Source organism: Rhinopithecus roxellana, chromosome 21 (genome assembly GCF_007565055.1).
Source record: "Rhinopithecus roxellana isolate Shanxi Qingling chromosome 21, ASM756505v1, whole genome shotgun sequence".
Taxonomy (NCBI): Eukaryota; Metazoa; Chordata; class Mammalia; order Primates; family Cercopithecidae; genus Rhinopithecus; species Rhinopithecus roxellana.
This window is the reverse complement of record NC_044569.1, coordinates 5,873,078-5,889,048: the sequence shown is the minus strand read 5'-3', so window position 1 is coordinate 5,889,048 and position 15,971 is coordinate 5,873,078. Positions and strand designations below refer to the sequence as shown.

The 15,971-nt window shown below is 41.5% G+C and overlaps 1 protein-coding gene across 13 annotated transcripts in view; it reads right to left on the bottom strand.

The window, feature by feature from the left end:
* CEP192 (centrosomal protein 192) overlaps positions 1-15,971 on the bottom strand; it is a 192,651-nt gene that overhangs the window by 139,221 nt on the left and 37,459 nt on the right. For 10 of the 13 annotated variants that reach the window (XM_030925757.1, XM_030925749.1, XM_030925754.1 and 7 more), the window contains 4 exons: positions 9,852-10,191; positions 9,244-9,387; positions 2,856-2,920; positions 1,582-1,791 (listed from right to left, as the gene is read on the bottom strand). In XM_030925757.1, the coding sequence (XP_030781617.1) occupies positions 1,582-1,791; positions 2,856-2,920; positions 9,244-9,387; positions 9,852-10,191 (759 nt within the window). The remainder of the gene's footprint in view (positions 1-1,581; positions 1,792-2,855; positions 2,921-9,243; positions 9,388-9,851; positions 10,192-15,971) is intronic. The other 3 variants (XM_030925759.1, XM_030925760.1, XM_030925761.1) reach the window with 1 other exon arrangement.

Below are 15,971 nucleotides of genomic sequence, written 5' to 3'. Positions count from 1 at the left end.
AAGCGGAAAAATCTACCTTTCTAAAGTATTTATTTTCATTTTTCAATTCACTGCACTGAGCAAGACCACAGTTCAATTTCAAAGTTCTATGAACCAGCTGTGACTTCTAACACTACATCTATTATTTCAAAATCATACTCTTACTGAAATCCAGTTTTGATAAACGCTCCCTCCAATAACCCTAATTCCCTCTGTGGAATTTATCAACAAATTCTTTGACTCTATAGAATAAATCTTGAATTATTGCCCTTTTCTCTGCTTCTACTAGGTCATCCTTGTCCCCAGCCTTCATCACGTCTCTCCCATTTCCTAAGCATTTGCCTGCTTCTTTCCGTCTTCTGTCTTTTGCCAACTCTCACTACCTGGGCACCTGACATATGGCGGCAGCGTGCTGCACCTGGAGATGGGCCAGCACCACAACCAAGTTGTCCTGGGCCTCTAAGCACCTCCCCCAGTTCATCTGAGATAAAAGCCCCTCCTACTAGAAGCCCTCATGATCTGGCCCTTGGAATCATCTGCCATTCTCCCTTCACACCCTCCCACCCTGCTCCTCAGAGCAGCTCTGCCTGCCTGCTTTCCACTCCTCCAATATGCCACCCTGGTTCCTGCCTCCAGGCCTGCACACAGACAAAGGCCAGGTCACTAATGGAGGGAGAAGTCTTAATTCTTCTTACAAAAAAAAACACTTTTTTTTTTTTTTTTTTTTTAGATGGAGTCTCACTCTGTTGCCCAGGCTGGAATGCAGTGGTGTGATCTCCACTCACTGCAACTCTCCACCTCCCAGGTTCAAGCGATTCTCCTACCTCAGCCTCCCGAGTAGCTGGGATTACAGCCACTGCACCACCACATCCGGCTAATTTTTTATATTTTTGGTAGAGACGGGTTTCGCCATGTTGGCCAGGTTGGTCTTAAACTCCTGACCTCAAGTGATCTGCCCACCTCAGCTTCCCAAAGTGCTGGGATTCCAGTCGTGAGCCACTGCGCCCGGCCTGCTGCTTCCTTTCATCACTGAGATGCCAACTCAATGTCCTCCCCCAAACGTCAACCTGACCAGCACAGCTAAAGTAGCTCCTTCTCCTCACTCATGCTTTACAGGACTTATCACTACCTGAATAACTTGTGTCTTTTTAATTGTACATGCATTACATTTAATTAAATCAAAACACTTCCACATTTCAAAACATCTCTTTAGACAATAGTTTTTAAAAATCAGTTTTAGAATTCTTTACACCAACCAACAATAACAATAGCAATGAACAACTATTAAATACTTACCAAACGCTGGCCTAGCGCTAAATGCTTTACATGAACCATCACATTTAAATCTTACAAAGCCCGATAAAACTGTGCTGTTAATGGGAAATGAAGGCACAGAGGAGTTAAACTGCTCAGTGTCCTAGAACTAGCTAAAAAGACAGAGCTAGAACTGCAGTAAAGGTCTGACTGATGATGAAACCTAAGTTTTTTACCACTCTTCTATCCCATCCTGATCTATCTCTATTTTAAAGTCACTCTGCCATCATAATACTCAAAATCTACAATCTGGTGGCTGTGAGCACTCCCAGCAGATTCCATACTTACTCTTTTCACATTGTTACCACCATCAAGGCAACCAAGCGCTTCAGATCTTTGAGCAAAGAACTCTCCTAAAGATAGACGTAAATAACTGGCATCATCTTTATCCAAATCTGATGTGCTATGTGATTTCCTCAACAGACTGTAATTAATTGTAGCTCCCCAGGACGTATCGCCCAGTGCAACCGAAGTATTATGAGCATCTATGTTTTCTTCCTAGGGAGAAAGTTATTGTTTCGTTTCTTTCCCCCAGCAAGTCACTTTTCTGTTGTCCTAATATACAAAAACTAAAAAAGTCTTACCAAGAAAATTTAAAAAGTAATTTTTTAAAAACTAGACCAAAAAAAATTGGACAAACTGAAGCATAATCAGCTACCACAGCTAATGAAGTCCAGTAGAGGACAATGAGTATTTTGGAACACCTGAGTAATAATACACACGATCTTGAGTTGCTCATGACAGAGCTTTCCTGTAATCCCAGCTACCTGGGAAGCCAAGATGGGAGACTTGTATGAGCCCAGGAGTTCAAGACCAGCCTGAGCAACATGATGAGACCCCATCTGAAAAATAATAAGAATGTTATCTTCATCTATTGCTTCATCAAACACTGTCATAAATTTTGAATCTTCAAAATAAGATTGAAATAAGATTGTCATAAGTAAGAATCTTCATAAAAAACAAACAGGAGGTAGGACTGCCTCACTTTAAAACGTATTTTTAAAACTATAGAAATACAGCCCAGTACAGTGGCTCACACCTGTAATCCCAGCACTTTGGGAGGCCAAGATGGAAGGATTGCTTGAACCCGAGTTTGAGACCAGTCTAGGCAACGTAGCAAGACTCCATTGCTACAAAAAATAAAAAATAAAAAAATAGCTAGGTGTGGTAGTGCATGCCTGCAATCCCAGCTACACAGGAGGCTGATGCAGGAGGATCACTTGAGCCCAAAAGCTGAGGCTGCAGTGAACTGTGATCACCACTGCACTCCAGCCTGGGTGACACAGCAAGCCCCTGCCTCAAAAAATAAACATAAACCTATGGAAATATCCATTAACGCCATTAAAGCAATTTTAAGTGAATTAAAGATACATTTCAGCATGTCAATGATCTCCAATTAACAATTTAGAGGATGAGGGAAAAAGCAGAAGTCGTCTAGCCACAAGAAAAATATGAAATAATTCTATGCTAACTGTATATTCAGAAAGAAATGAACATTTTGCCTACACTTACATTAATACAGGAAAAATTTTAAATTTTGGATAAAACAAATAATTACAAACCTGTATAAATTGATGCTCTTTATTAAATTCTTCTTCATCTTGTGCAATCAAAGCAAATGCTTCAGCTTAAAAAAGAATATGTTTATATAAATAAATTACACTAATACCTAAACAAACACTAGCATACAGATACGAGTTAGGAAAATGAGATACTAAGGAAATAAAGTTGTAACAAGGACATAAAAGCTTGCACTCACGACTGATGCATCGGTACTAAATGCTGAAGTCTACGGTTGTCAAACTTTTGCTAAAGAACACCTTGCTGTAGCTGGTTTTGTCACTAACTTACCCGTTTACTCAGGGGCTTTACAATGAAAGCTTTTTCTTTCTAAAATTAATTTTTGCTTTGGAGAGTTAGGCACTCCTGCATTGAGGCATTCGTCCATGAATGCTGGTGGAATTTCATCGGGAGTCATCAGACTGATAAACCCTCTATAAGCTTGTCATGAAGATGGCTGCAAGGGTGCCCCAGGACCCGCTTGCCCCCCATCCCAGGAAACCCCGGTCTGGACAAAGGCTAGGAGTCCCCTAATGTCTGCCCTTAAGGTTCCTGCCGAGTACCTCAGCTCCCCCTGGGAAAGGAACACCAGCCTAAGCACACTCAACCCCAGGCCGAAGACCATCACTTAAACGCCTCAGAGGGATGGGGCAAATGGGCAAAGAGGGCCAGGGCCAGAAACACAACTGGGAGTGGTGGATTCGTAGCAAACTAGGAGGCCCAAGACTCTGCTTGAGGCATCAGAATTGCCAAGAACTTTAAATGTGTTGGTGAAATGTCTGCCAGACAGATGCTAGACTGCCTGGCTGCAGCACTCTGGGCCTCTGCCTGGCACTGCAGGGTTGGAGCAGAAAGGAGAAAAGTGAATGGTGACCCAGAGGGCACAGTCCACTCATGCCCCAAACATGATGGAGGCTCCCCACTATCATGTGTCCATGAGGGACCAATCAGATCCACACTGCTCCTTTGGGAACCTAGACTGTATCCCACACTCACAACCTAAGACAAAAGAAAAGCAGACACAGGATATTTCCGTTCAGGAAAAGCAGAGCACCAAAGACTGCTGAGGCTTCCTACCTGTCAGAAGAGTGCTAGTTCTTCACCTTGTTAAGTGACCATTTCTTATCACACACACACACAAAATTATTATTATTATTTTTTGAGACAAGGTCTGGCTCTGTCGCACACGCTGGGGTGCAGTGGCACAATCTTGGCTCACTGCAACCGCTACCTCCTGGGCTCAAGCGATCCTCCCGCCTCAGCTTCCCCAATAGCTGGGCCTATAAGCATGTGCCACCACCCTCAGCTAATTTTTGTATTTTTTGGTAGAGATGGGGTTTTGCCATGTTTCCCTGCCTGGTCTCAAACTCCTGGGCTCAAGTAATTCACCTACCTTGGCTTCTCAAAGGGCTAGGATTACAGGCATAAGCCAAAATGCCTGGTCTAAAAAAATCACACATTCTTAACCTACAGCATAGAACCTAGGAATGAGCATCACAAGAACCATGAAGCCCTCAAAACACGTGCAAAATCATACATTCCATATAAATATATTTCTACGAAGATTCACTGTGGAATCTGTAACTCAAGCTAAGTTAAAAACCACTGCCCTTAAAGATGAAAGGACCAACCAACCAAATCTGAGAGCCAAGAGAAGGGAAGTAGGAAACTCAGCCCTGAAGAGGGTAATATGGTTTGGCTGTGTCTCCACCCAAATCTCAACTTGAATTGATCTCCCAGAATTCTCACATGCTGTGGGAGGGGCCCAGGAAGAGGTAATCGAAACACGGGCCGGTCTTTCCCATGCTGTTCTCATGACAGTGGATAAGCCTCACGAGATCTGATGGGTTTATCAGGGGTTTCCACTTTCGCTTCTTCCTCATTTTTTCTCTTGCCGCCGACACGTAAGAAGTGCCTTTTGCCTCCCACCATGATTCTGAGGCTTCCCTAGCCACGTGGAACTACAAGTCCAAGTCAACCCCTTTCTATTCCCAGTTTCGGGTATGTCTTTCAGCAGCATAAAAACGAACTAATACGGAAGGTAACCCAAAAGAAACTTAATGTACTTTGAGGAGTTAAATATCACCTGGTTTTTAAATAATTGACCAAGAGGCTCAAAATAGTATTTATTATAATCCTAAGTGCTTTTTCTCTGAACTATAAGGGATTCTTCAAAGAAACATCTATATTAACACTATGTTGTCTACTCATCAGAAATCAATCACAGCCAATAAGAAAGCAGAACTTCCTATTTTATGAGAATCTATGCCAATTCTTCGGCATACCTAAAACAACAATCCTCTTGTACTGAATGCTTCTGAGACTAAACGTGGAAGCAGCCCATTTGTGTTTCCCCCACTGCTGAACTCTCAGGTCATAGCAGCAGCAACGGAGCACCTTGAATAGACAGAGCTGAGCTATCAGCAAGGAGGAAGGCAGGCACGGGGAAGAAGAGGAGGCAGGCTCTTTTTTTTTTTTGAGACGGAGTTTTGCTCTGTCACCCAGGTTGGAGTGCAGTGGTGCAATCTCGGCTCACTGCAAGCTCCGCCTCCCAGGTTCATGCCATTCTGCCTCAGCCCCTCCCCCCTCCCCCCTCCCCCCCCCCCCCCCCAAGTAGCTGGGACTACAGGCGCCCGCCACCACGCCAGGCTAATGTTTTGTGTTTTTTTGTTTTTTGTTTTTTTTAAAGTAGAGACGGGGGTTTCACCATGGGTTAGTCAGGATGGTCTCGATCTCCTGACCTTGTGATCCACCCACCTAAGCCTCCCAAAGTGCTGGAATTACAGGCATGAGCCACTGCGCCCGGCCAAGGCAGGCTGTCTTAAGGAACTGTTCTGAATAAAGTTTGTAAGTAGGCAAATTTTCATTTAAAATGATTTGGACGTAACAAGATTACACCCTTTTTTCCAACCTTCCTCTTCTGAATATCTCCTTCTATTACATTTCTAAAGTTCCTTTCTCCTTTTCAGTACAAAGGCTCCCATTTCATTAATGCTACCTCCACTCCTATTTCCCTGGATCTAGTCCATCCTTCCCAGCACCCATCAGCTTTTTCTGTCCACCAACCTTTTTAACAGCTTTCCATCTCCCTGTCTCCCTTTCCTCCCACCCACGCTAGTCATCCTTTCCAACCAGACTCGCATTCATTCCCCAAGCACAAGGTTGGTCATTCAATCTTTCCAATACCATTTTTTACTTTTTAATAGTAATATATCTAATAATTCAAATTTAAAAGGTGTATGTATGATACCACAATAAAGAGCTTTTCAAAGTTAACCAAAGACTTACAAGGGTATATACAGAAAACTATCTCCCCATCCCTGACCCTCGTTTCCCACACCCTCAGATGCAACCAATAGCTAAAATATTTCTGAAATGTCTATCTGAATTTTTGATTTTTGAGTTCAAGTAGCTAGAGATTGCTGTAGTCAGTATCTTGCTTTATCTTTCCGTTGTATGTCCTTACAAATATCTGTATGTCCATCCTCCCCTCTCCTACCTTTCTACACAAATGTTAGAATACTTTATGTGCTTGGAGATGGATTTTACATAATTTATTTTGGTGATCATTCCATTTGAGTAATTAAAGAGCTCCTTTACCATTCCGTATGGCCACAGGGTGCTTCCTTGTATGGATGCACCTTAATTTATACCCTATTTTGTCCATCTACATTGCTTCCAACCTTATTATTACAGACAATGCTGCAAGTAATGAGCTTGCACATACATCATGTACCATTTGTACAAGTGTATCCGAAGAATAAATTCCCAGAAGCAGAACTACTCAGTTACAGGATAGTACACATGTAACTTTGCTAGATGCTGCCATGTCATTATACCCAGAGGCTGTGCCAAGAATGGACTAGCGTACCTGTGTCTCTCACATCTCTGCTAAGACAGTTTTATTATCAAACATTTGGATCACTACCAAGGAAGTAACTGAAAAATACTATGACTGGGTGGATTTACACTGCATTTCTTTCCATGAGTAAAAATGAACATTTTTTGTTGTACATTTAACAACCATTTTTCTTTTTCTATAAATTGTTTCCAATTTTGAGGTAGTTGGTCTTTTTCTTATTGTTTATTAGAACTGTTTATATATTAGGAGAATGGGCCCTAAACCTATAATATGAACTACAAATCTTTTATTCTCAGTTCGATTGCTAATTTTTAAAAACTTTTTACGATAGAGAGGTGAAGTGTACAGCTCAAGGAACTTTCACAATCTGAACACATCTGCGTAGCCAACAGCACAGATTAAGAAGCATAACACTGTCAGTACCCAAACCACCCGAGCCTGCTTCCCATGCTACCTGCCCATTCACATGTAACCACGGCCCTGCGGCTGGCTCTGCAGGACTGCACGGCTGAGCTGTACACAAATAGAACTACAGAGCCTGCGTTCTTAGTCAGCTTCATGTCATTCCACATGTTACTGAGATTCATCCAATGTTGCTGCATGTAGCTTCACATCACTCATTCCCACTGCAACCTAATATTCCAGGGTATGAATAAACATAATCCATTCTATGGCTGGGGGAGGGGAGGGTGGTTCCGCAGCGACTTGGAAACTTCCACTGCTAATGGGAATTTCAGAATTCAGGGCTGATACAAATAGTGCTGCTATAAACATTCTAGTATGTCTTTTGGTGAATATGTACACCCTATTCTGCTGTGTATGTACTCAGGTATAGAATTATTAGGTCATAAAGTATGAAGTTCATTAAGTTCACCTTTACAAGACACTGCCAAACAGGTTTCCAAAATGGCTGTACCAATTTACACTCCCACCAGCAACACATGAGAATTCCATGATCTCTTAAGTGATAAATATCCACCATCCAGTCTGCATCATCATTTTTAGATCAAGATATCATTGAGTAAGTCCTAACTGCAACTCAGCTTCACACTTCTGACCCCTATTTCCACTAATGACTACTTCTGCCTCAAACCACAATCACCCAAAATCTATACTTTCTTCTGACTCTCTGCCTCAGGTAATGGTATCGCCATTGTCCCAAGTAACTCAGACCACAGACCCTCCTCTCTTTCTGCCTCTCTACTCTCCCCTGAAATCCAGCCACCAAATCCTAACCATTTTACTTCTGCGTCTTTCATTAGCTACTCTCTTCATTTTCACTGGGACACCTAGATTTCGACAACATCCTAAGAACTCTCCCAAATGACCCTGACTGCCAAAAGAAGACTCACCAAGCAAGATCCACAAGCAACGAGTCCTGACGCTTTCCAGACAAGCCTCAATCCTGGGCATGGTCGTCAAAACTCAATCCACTCCTGGCCCACTGACCTCTCCAGCTTCACCTCCTAGCCTCTGGCCACTCTCCCTTTATCCTGCCATAAAGGCTGGCCACACTGGACCATGCACCTTCTCAAACATGCCCACACCTCACCATCTCATTCCCTTCCAAACTGGGCTTTCTCTCCATTTGAAATTTCTCATGCCCCCAAAGGATTACCTGTGAAAACTCTACCTCAAAAGTGGCTTCCTACTCTTTTGCTACCTACTCACGCAACGTTAGTTTCTTCTCTGAATTCCATTGCTCTTGGTTTGAGTTTCTCACGATGCCGACAACTGTGTACTGCATTCCCGTCTCATCATTCTGGGCTGATGAGCAGTCAAGGACTGCCATACTACCTCATTTATTGCTGTAACTCCACACCATGAGACTTTTTGAAAGAAGCTTAGTACAAGCAGTAAGTGGGAAAATTTCTTCCTCTGGCGCAAGCCTCTGAACAATAAGGCCAGGCTTGACAGGCCCGTGAGTGGCGTGGCTCCTTCCAGTGACAGCAGAGCTCAGCCCTGAGGGCTGCAGCACAGCATCTTCACAGGCTGCGGCTCAAAATCCCGTGACCTGGCTTCGTGTAGACCGAAACTAGTTTCTCTATTCACTGTCAGGGATGATGCTGATCAACAAGCTAACTGCTTCTGTTAACACTTTTATCCCTTGAGATTTCATTACCTTTCTGGTTACTTTTCTTCCATCATTTCTACCACACTTTCTACCTTTCATGGACTGGTTTTTGTAACTGCTGATTTATCAGGACATTTCCTTTGCTCAAGTCAGAAATTTTAAAGGGACAGGCAAAACCTGAAGTCCCTTCCAGCCTTGCAATACTATGGTGTCTACACAGTAGTATACAAATGCTATTCTCACTCATTGGCTTTGCTTAAGGAAATGGCTCGGCTCATTCTACAACGATTAAGGCTGGCTGAAACCTTAGGTCCTATAAAAACAAGTGAAGCGCATCCAGAATACAGTGATAGTCCAGAAGGGATCTGATGTTACTGACCAACATATAGAGAGTAATATTAGAAAGATCAGAAACAGTGAAAATGTTATAATAAATGTTTATCCATATACTTACAACCAGATCTGAAGTCTTCATTCATCTCATCACTTAGAGACATATTTAAATGTTGTTTGCTATTAAAAGATGTGTAATAGGCAAGGTCTGTGACCCACCTACCCTCTTCATTTTGATAGACCACACTCTGTGGGAGATCTGTTTCTAAAAAATAAAATCCCCAAAATATCAAATGACACATGTAACAACTAAAATGATAAAACATTCTCAATTTTTTAAAAATTCAGATGACTACCTTAGTTACCAACAGTACTGAAGTCTGCCAAAGCTAGTTAGAAAAAGGAAAAACCATTTCCCCAAAAGAAAAGTATCTCTTTGACGGAAGGCAAGCCAGCCTTACTCACCAAAAAAGTCTATAATGGAGAATGAGGAATAAAGGAAAAGAATGCTAAGACTTAGCTAGAAAGGTAGGTTTTCACTAGATCTCTGAGAAAAGAGACCACTTCTGAGCAATCCTCCCTGTACTAGTAGATTTAAAATTTTGTTTAAACTATAAAACGCTAAAATATTTCAATAGGAAAGACTGGCACATTTCACATGAAAATATATCCTATTAAGATGTATGAACATTTATTTCTTTCACTCCATTTTTTTAAAAGTCCACTTACTGTCTTTACTCTTTTCGACGGACTTGTGACGTTCACATGTTCGCCTTTCACAAGTTGGTGACCAAAGGGCATCACTGAAATTAATTCCACTGTCACTAATGGGCTTCAAAGAGGCTACATCCACATTTTCTTGAATGGACACTGTAGGAGTCTCAGTGTCTAAACATCCATCCATGTGCAAAACTGTCTTATTTTGATGAGGACACTCCACCCCCTGTTTTGCAGGGTCAGTCGGGTCAAAACCACCTTTATTGGCATTTGCATCATGAAAATTATCAGAGTTAAGTTTCAGGTCAGTAGTCCTGAGCGTCTTCACCAGAACATCTTTACTTGTACTTTCCTTTAAAAAAAAAAAAAATCAGATTTCTTCACAGAGCAACAGTAAGTCTTGCTTTTTATAACTTATTTTAAAACTTATGGGAAAAATTATACAGTTGATACAAAATGTTTATTATATGAAGGAACAGAACACACAGTATTCACTGTATTCTAGACTATATGTGAATATATGAACCATTGATAAGAAACTTACCAAAACCAGACTTTGTGATGTGGTCATGGGAAACACATCAAGAGATTTACACACCAAAAGTGGGCTCTATGTGTGCATTACATTACAGGATGATAGAAACGTTGTCAGCTCAACTTTTATCATTACCAATAAAAGTCTCTACAAACATGGTAAGCCTATATTAGTGTGACTAGCCTCATAAAATTAATATGGATAAACAGCCCTCGATATTAATATCTTTTAATAGAAGTAAAGCAATTTATACTACAAATGCCCCTGGCCAGTCCAATAAAATTTGTATCAGACAGAGCAAATTTATCCAGTGCCGTCAAATTATGCTCTCCAAAACATTTTTCCAAGCGGCACTTCTTACTCTTTCCTACAATAACAACTGCTGAAAAGGGGCTCCAGTGTCTTCAATACTGTGTGTGGACATTTGGCTGCCACCATGGTATCACATGCCAGTGAAACTTATTAACAGCAGTCCTTTCTGCTATAATAAGACAAGCAGTAAGAACAACCTGATAAGGCACAGTTTCTGAAAGTTACAACACTAAAAGGAGGTCATTCTAAATAAATGATGACTTTCGAATAAGAAAGACATAGGTTCAAATCCTAGTGCCACCATTTATTAACTGGGGGCTTTGCCAACTTATTATATAAAAATAAACATCAAGGCCAGGCGCGGTGGCTCACACCTGTAATCCCAGCACTTTGGGAGGCCAAGGCAGGCAGATCACCTGAGATCAGGGGTTCAAGACCAGCCTGGCCAACATGGTGAAACCCCGTCTCTACTAAAAAGAAAAAAATTAGCCAGGCGTGGTGGCGTGCGCCTATAATCCCAGTTACTCGGGAGGCTGAGGCAAGTGGATCACTTGAACACAGGAGGCGGAGGTTGCAGTGAGCCAAGATTCCGCCACTACACTCCAGCCTGGGGGACAAGAGAGAGACTTCGTCTCAAAAAATAAATAAATAAAATAAATAAACAAACATCAAAAACAAATTGCAGATGACTTAAAGATTTAGATATAAAAATACTAGGAAAAAATACAGATGGATTGTCTTTTATTCTTCAGTGAATAACATCTTCTAAGTGTAACACTCTAATGTCCTGAATTGTGTCCCCTCAGAAAGATATATCCAAGTCCTAAGCCTGGTAACTATAAATTGTGATACTATTCTAAAACAAAGTCTTTACAGAGGTAATTAACTTAAGGATCTTGAGACAAGACCATACTGGATTGGTCACAATGACCAATGTCTGCATCAGAGACAAGAGAAGAAAATTTCAGACAAAGACACAGGGGACAAGGCCGCATGGACACACAGAGAGAGATTTGAGTGGTGCTGCTGCCACAAGCCAAGGAACACCAGGAGCCAGCAGAGGCTGGGAGAACCAGGAAGGATTCTCCTCTAAGAGCCTTAGGAGGAAGAACCACCCTGCTAACACCTTGATTTCAGACTTTTGGCCTCCATAACTGTGAGGAAATAAATTTCTGTTGTTTTAGGCATGCCTGTGGTAATTCGCTCTGGCAACCTAGGAAGCTCATACACACATTAAAGACTAAAACATATATAAAGATCAATATATTTTCATAACATAAAAACCTTATAAAATTAAGTTAAAATACAAATACCCCAATAGAAAAAAAAATGACAACTGCTACTTAAAACGAGATAACTGCTTTTCATATACAACACTTGCAAAGATTAAAAAGAAACATAATGTAGAAAACTGGCTGTCTCATCCGTAAAGCAACTTAATCTTGAATAAAGAAGGCAGTTACAACTTCTAGCTTCCAGTTCTGCGTGTAAAGGGCTTGGAAGTCACCACTCCATCCTGACAACAAGTAAAAAGATGAACAAACTGACAAATCAACAACTCTTCGTAGATCCATAAGAGAAGGTAACAGGATAAACTGCTGCCTCTAAAACTGGAGAGACAGGCAAATACAGAGAATTCTAACCTACTAAGGGATATACTCCCAAGCAGAAACCTCCACAGTAAGCAGCAGAGAAGGAACGCCTAACATGTAACTGATGAATTGCTGCAGGCTCAGTGTGGAAAAGTCTGAGTTAAAAACTCCAGGGGATTCAGTCACAGGTGGGTCCTATGCTTTTGTGAGTTTCACCTCCAGCACGACCAAGTTCTCACAGCAAATAATGGAGAAAAATCCCCCTGGGCTTCCAGTATGGGGAGGAGAAAGCGGTCATTTTGAAATATAACAGGGCACTTTGTGCTTAGATCTGCCCTCAAGAAAACCTAACCCTGCTGGGGTTTTATCAGAGCCTAAGTAGACTGGGGAAAGGGAAATACCCAGCTCCAGCTCCCTCTAGCCACCCTGTCCATGCTAAGGGGAGGAAAAAACTGAGAAACACTTGTGGAGTACACAGTCTAAAGGCTCAGGCTCACTTACAGACTGAGACCGAACCACAGAATCACGGAATGCTTTCCCTCCCCAACATCTTACCACAACATAATGAAAGGCCTATTTACAGCAGTTCTTTTACTTGGTACATCACAACCAATTGGCCGGGCGCGGTGGCTCAAGCTTGTAATCCCAGCACTTTGGGAGGTCGAGACGGGCGGATCACGAGGTCAGGAGATCGAGACCATCCTGGCTAAAACGGTGAAACCCCGTCTCTACCAAAAAATACAAAAAGCTAGCCGGGCAAGGTGGTGGGCACCTGTAGTCCCAGCTACTCGGGAGGCTGAGGCAGGAGAATGGCGTAAACCCGGGAGGCGGAGCTTGCAGTGAGCTGAGATCCGGCCACTGCACTCCAGCCCGGGTGACAGAGCAAGACTCCGTCTCAAAAAAAAAAAAAAAAAAAAAAAGGAAAAAATTAAAAGGCATACTAAACGGCAAAAAAACACAGTTTGAAGAGAGAAGGCAAGCATCAGAACCATCAGAACCATATATGGCAGGGATGTTGGCATACTCAGGCCAGAAATCAAAAACAATTATGATGAATATGCTAAGAGCTGTAATGGATACAGCAGACACCATGCAAGAACAGAGTGGCAACGTAAACAGAGAAATGGAACGTATGAGAAAAAATCAGAAAGAAATGCCAGAGATCAAAAACTGTAACACGTGAGGAATGTCTATGCTGGGCTCATTAGTAGATGAACACAGCACAGGAAACATACTCTGAGCTCCAGGATATGCAAATGGACTTCTAAAACTGAATGCAAAGACAACAAAGAATGAAAAAAACGATCTCAAAAAACTGCAGGACAACTACAGAATGCGTAACATATGCAGAAGGGAGACATCAAAAAGAGAAGACAAACAGAAAGCAACAGAGTATTTGCAACACTAATGAATGAGAATTTCTCCAAATTAATCCAGACAACAAGCCAGATATCCAGGAAGCTCACAGAACACCAAATAAGATAAAGGCCTACTGCAATAGGGCTGTACTTGGAAAAAAATAAATAAAAGCCAAAACCAATACTTCACCTAAGCATATCATTTTCAAACTACAGAAAATCAAAGATAAAGAAAAAAATCCTAAAGAAGAACCAGAGAGGAAAACAATCACCTTACTCACAGAGAAACAAAGAGCGACATTTGACATCTCCTCAGAAACCATGCCAAGCAAGACGGCAGTGAAGTAAACTACTTTAAAGAGTTGAAAAAAAGAAACCAACAATCTCTAATTCTGTACCCTGAGAAATTATCCTTCAAACATGAAAGGGAAATACTTTCTCAGACAAGCAAAAACTGAAGGTATTTATTGCCAGTAGACCTGCCTTGCAAGAAATTTTTTAAAAAGTTATTTTGAGAGAAGAAAAATATACAGTTCAGAATCTTAAATCTACAAGAAAGGAAGAGCATCGAAGACAGAATAAGTAAAGGTAAAAAAAAATTTTTATTTTTCTAATTTTTCATTGGTCTAATAACACATTGTTCAGAAAAATAATGGCAACAATGTAATCAATTATGTATGGTTACGTGTGTGTATGTATAAGCATATATATGTGAGGGTGTGTCTATATATAGACACATATATGCTTATATATACCTATATGTAAGTGAAATGAATGACAGCAATGATACAAGGAATGGGAGGGAGGAATTAGGAATATTTTGTTATTATCAATACTCAAACTACCTGTTAAGCAGTATAATGTTATCTGAAAGTGAATATGGATTAATTGTAAATATATATTGCAAACTCTAGAGCAACCAGTAAAAAAAGTGGGACGAAAAAGAATTATATCTGATATGCTAATGAAGAGAAAATGCAATCATATAAAATGCTGAATTAAGACCACAAAGAGGCCAGGCACAGTGGCTGGACCCTGTAATCCCAGTACTTTAGGAGGCCAAGGTGGGAGAATCCCTTGAGGCCAGGAGCTCAAGACCAGACTGGGCAACACAGCAAGATCCTAGCTCTACAAAAAATTTAAAAGTTAGCTATGTGTAGTGACATATGCCTGTTGTCCCAACTACTCAGAAGGCTGAGGCAGGAGGATCGCTTGAGCCTGGCAGTTTGAGGCTGTAGTGAGCTATGATTCTGCCACTGCACTCCAGTCTGGACAACATAGAGACCCTGTCTCAAAATAGAAATAATAATAATAATAATATTCTTAACATAAAACCACAAAGAGAACATGACTGGAAGAAAAAAATAGGGGAAAAAAAAAAAACAAGAATAACATGGTAGACATTAATCCAACTACATCAATTAATCACTTTCAAAGTCAATGGTCTAAATACACCAACTGGCTGGGCACAGTGGGTCACGCCTGTAATCCTGGCACTTTGGGAGGCCAAGGCGGGTGGATAACTCGAGGTCAGGAATTCGAGACCATCCTGGCCAACGTGGTGAAACCCCATCTCTACTAAAAACACAAAAAAAATAGCCAGGTGGGGCGGCACACACTTGTAATCCCAGCTACTCAGGAGACTGAGGCAGGAGATTTGCTTGAACTCAGGAGGTGGAGGTTGCAGACAGCTGAGATCGCACCACTGTACTAGAGCCTGGACAACAGAGTGAGACTCAGTCTCAAAAAAATAAATAAATAAAAATAAACAGGCCGGGCACGGTGGCTCATGCCTGTAATCCCAGCACTTTGCGAGGCCAAGGCGGGTAAGATCACGAGGTCAGGAGATCGAGACCATCCTGGCCAACATGGTGAAACCCCCGTCTCTACTAAAGATACAAAAATCAGCCAGGCATGGTGGTGCATGCCTGTAATTCTAGCTACTCAGGAGGCTGAGGCAAGGGAAACACTTGAACCAGGGAGTCGGAGGTTGCAGTGAGCCGAGATCGCACCACTGCATTCCAGCCTGGCAACACAGCAAGACTCCACCTCAAAAAAATAAATAAATAAAAAAACAAACATACCAACTGGAAGAGATTTTCAGAGGAGAATCAAAACACAAGACCTAAGTATATGATGTCTACAAGAAACCAACATGTAGATTTAAAGTAAATGGATGGAGAAAGATATGGCATTAAAACACTAATCAAAAGAAGGCAGGAATGGCTATATTACTTTCAGACAGAGCAGACTTCAAAGTAGGAAAACTTATCAGAGATAAGGCAGGGTACTACATAATGATACAGAGGAATCAATTCTGTAGGAAGACATAACC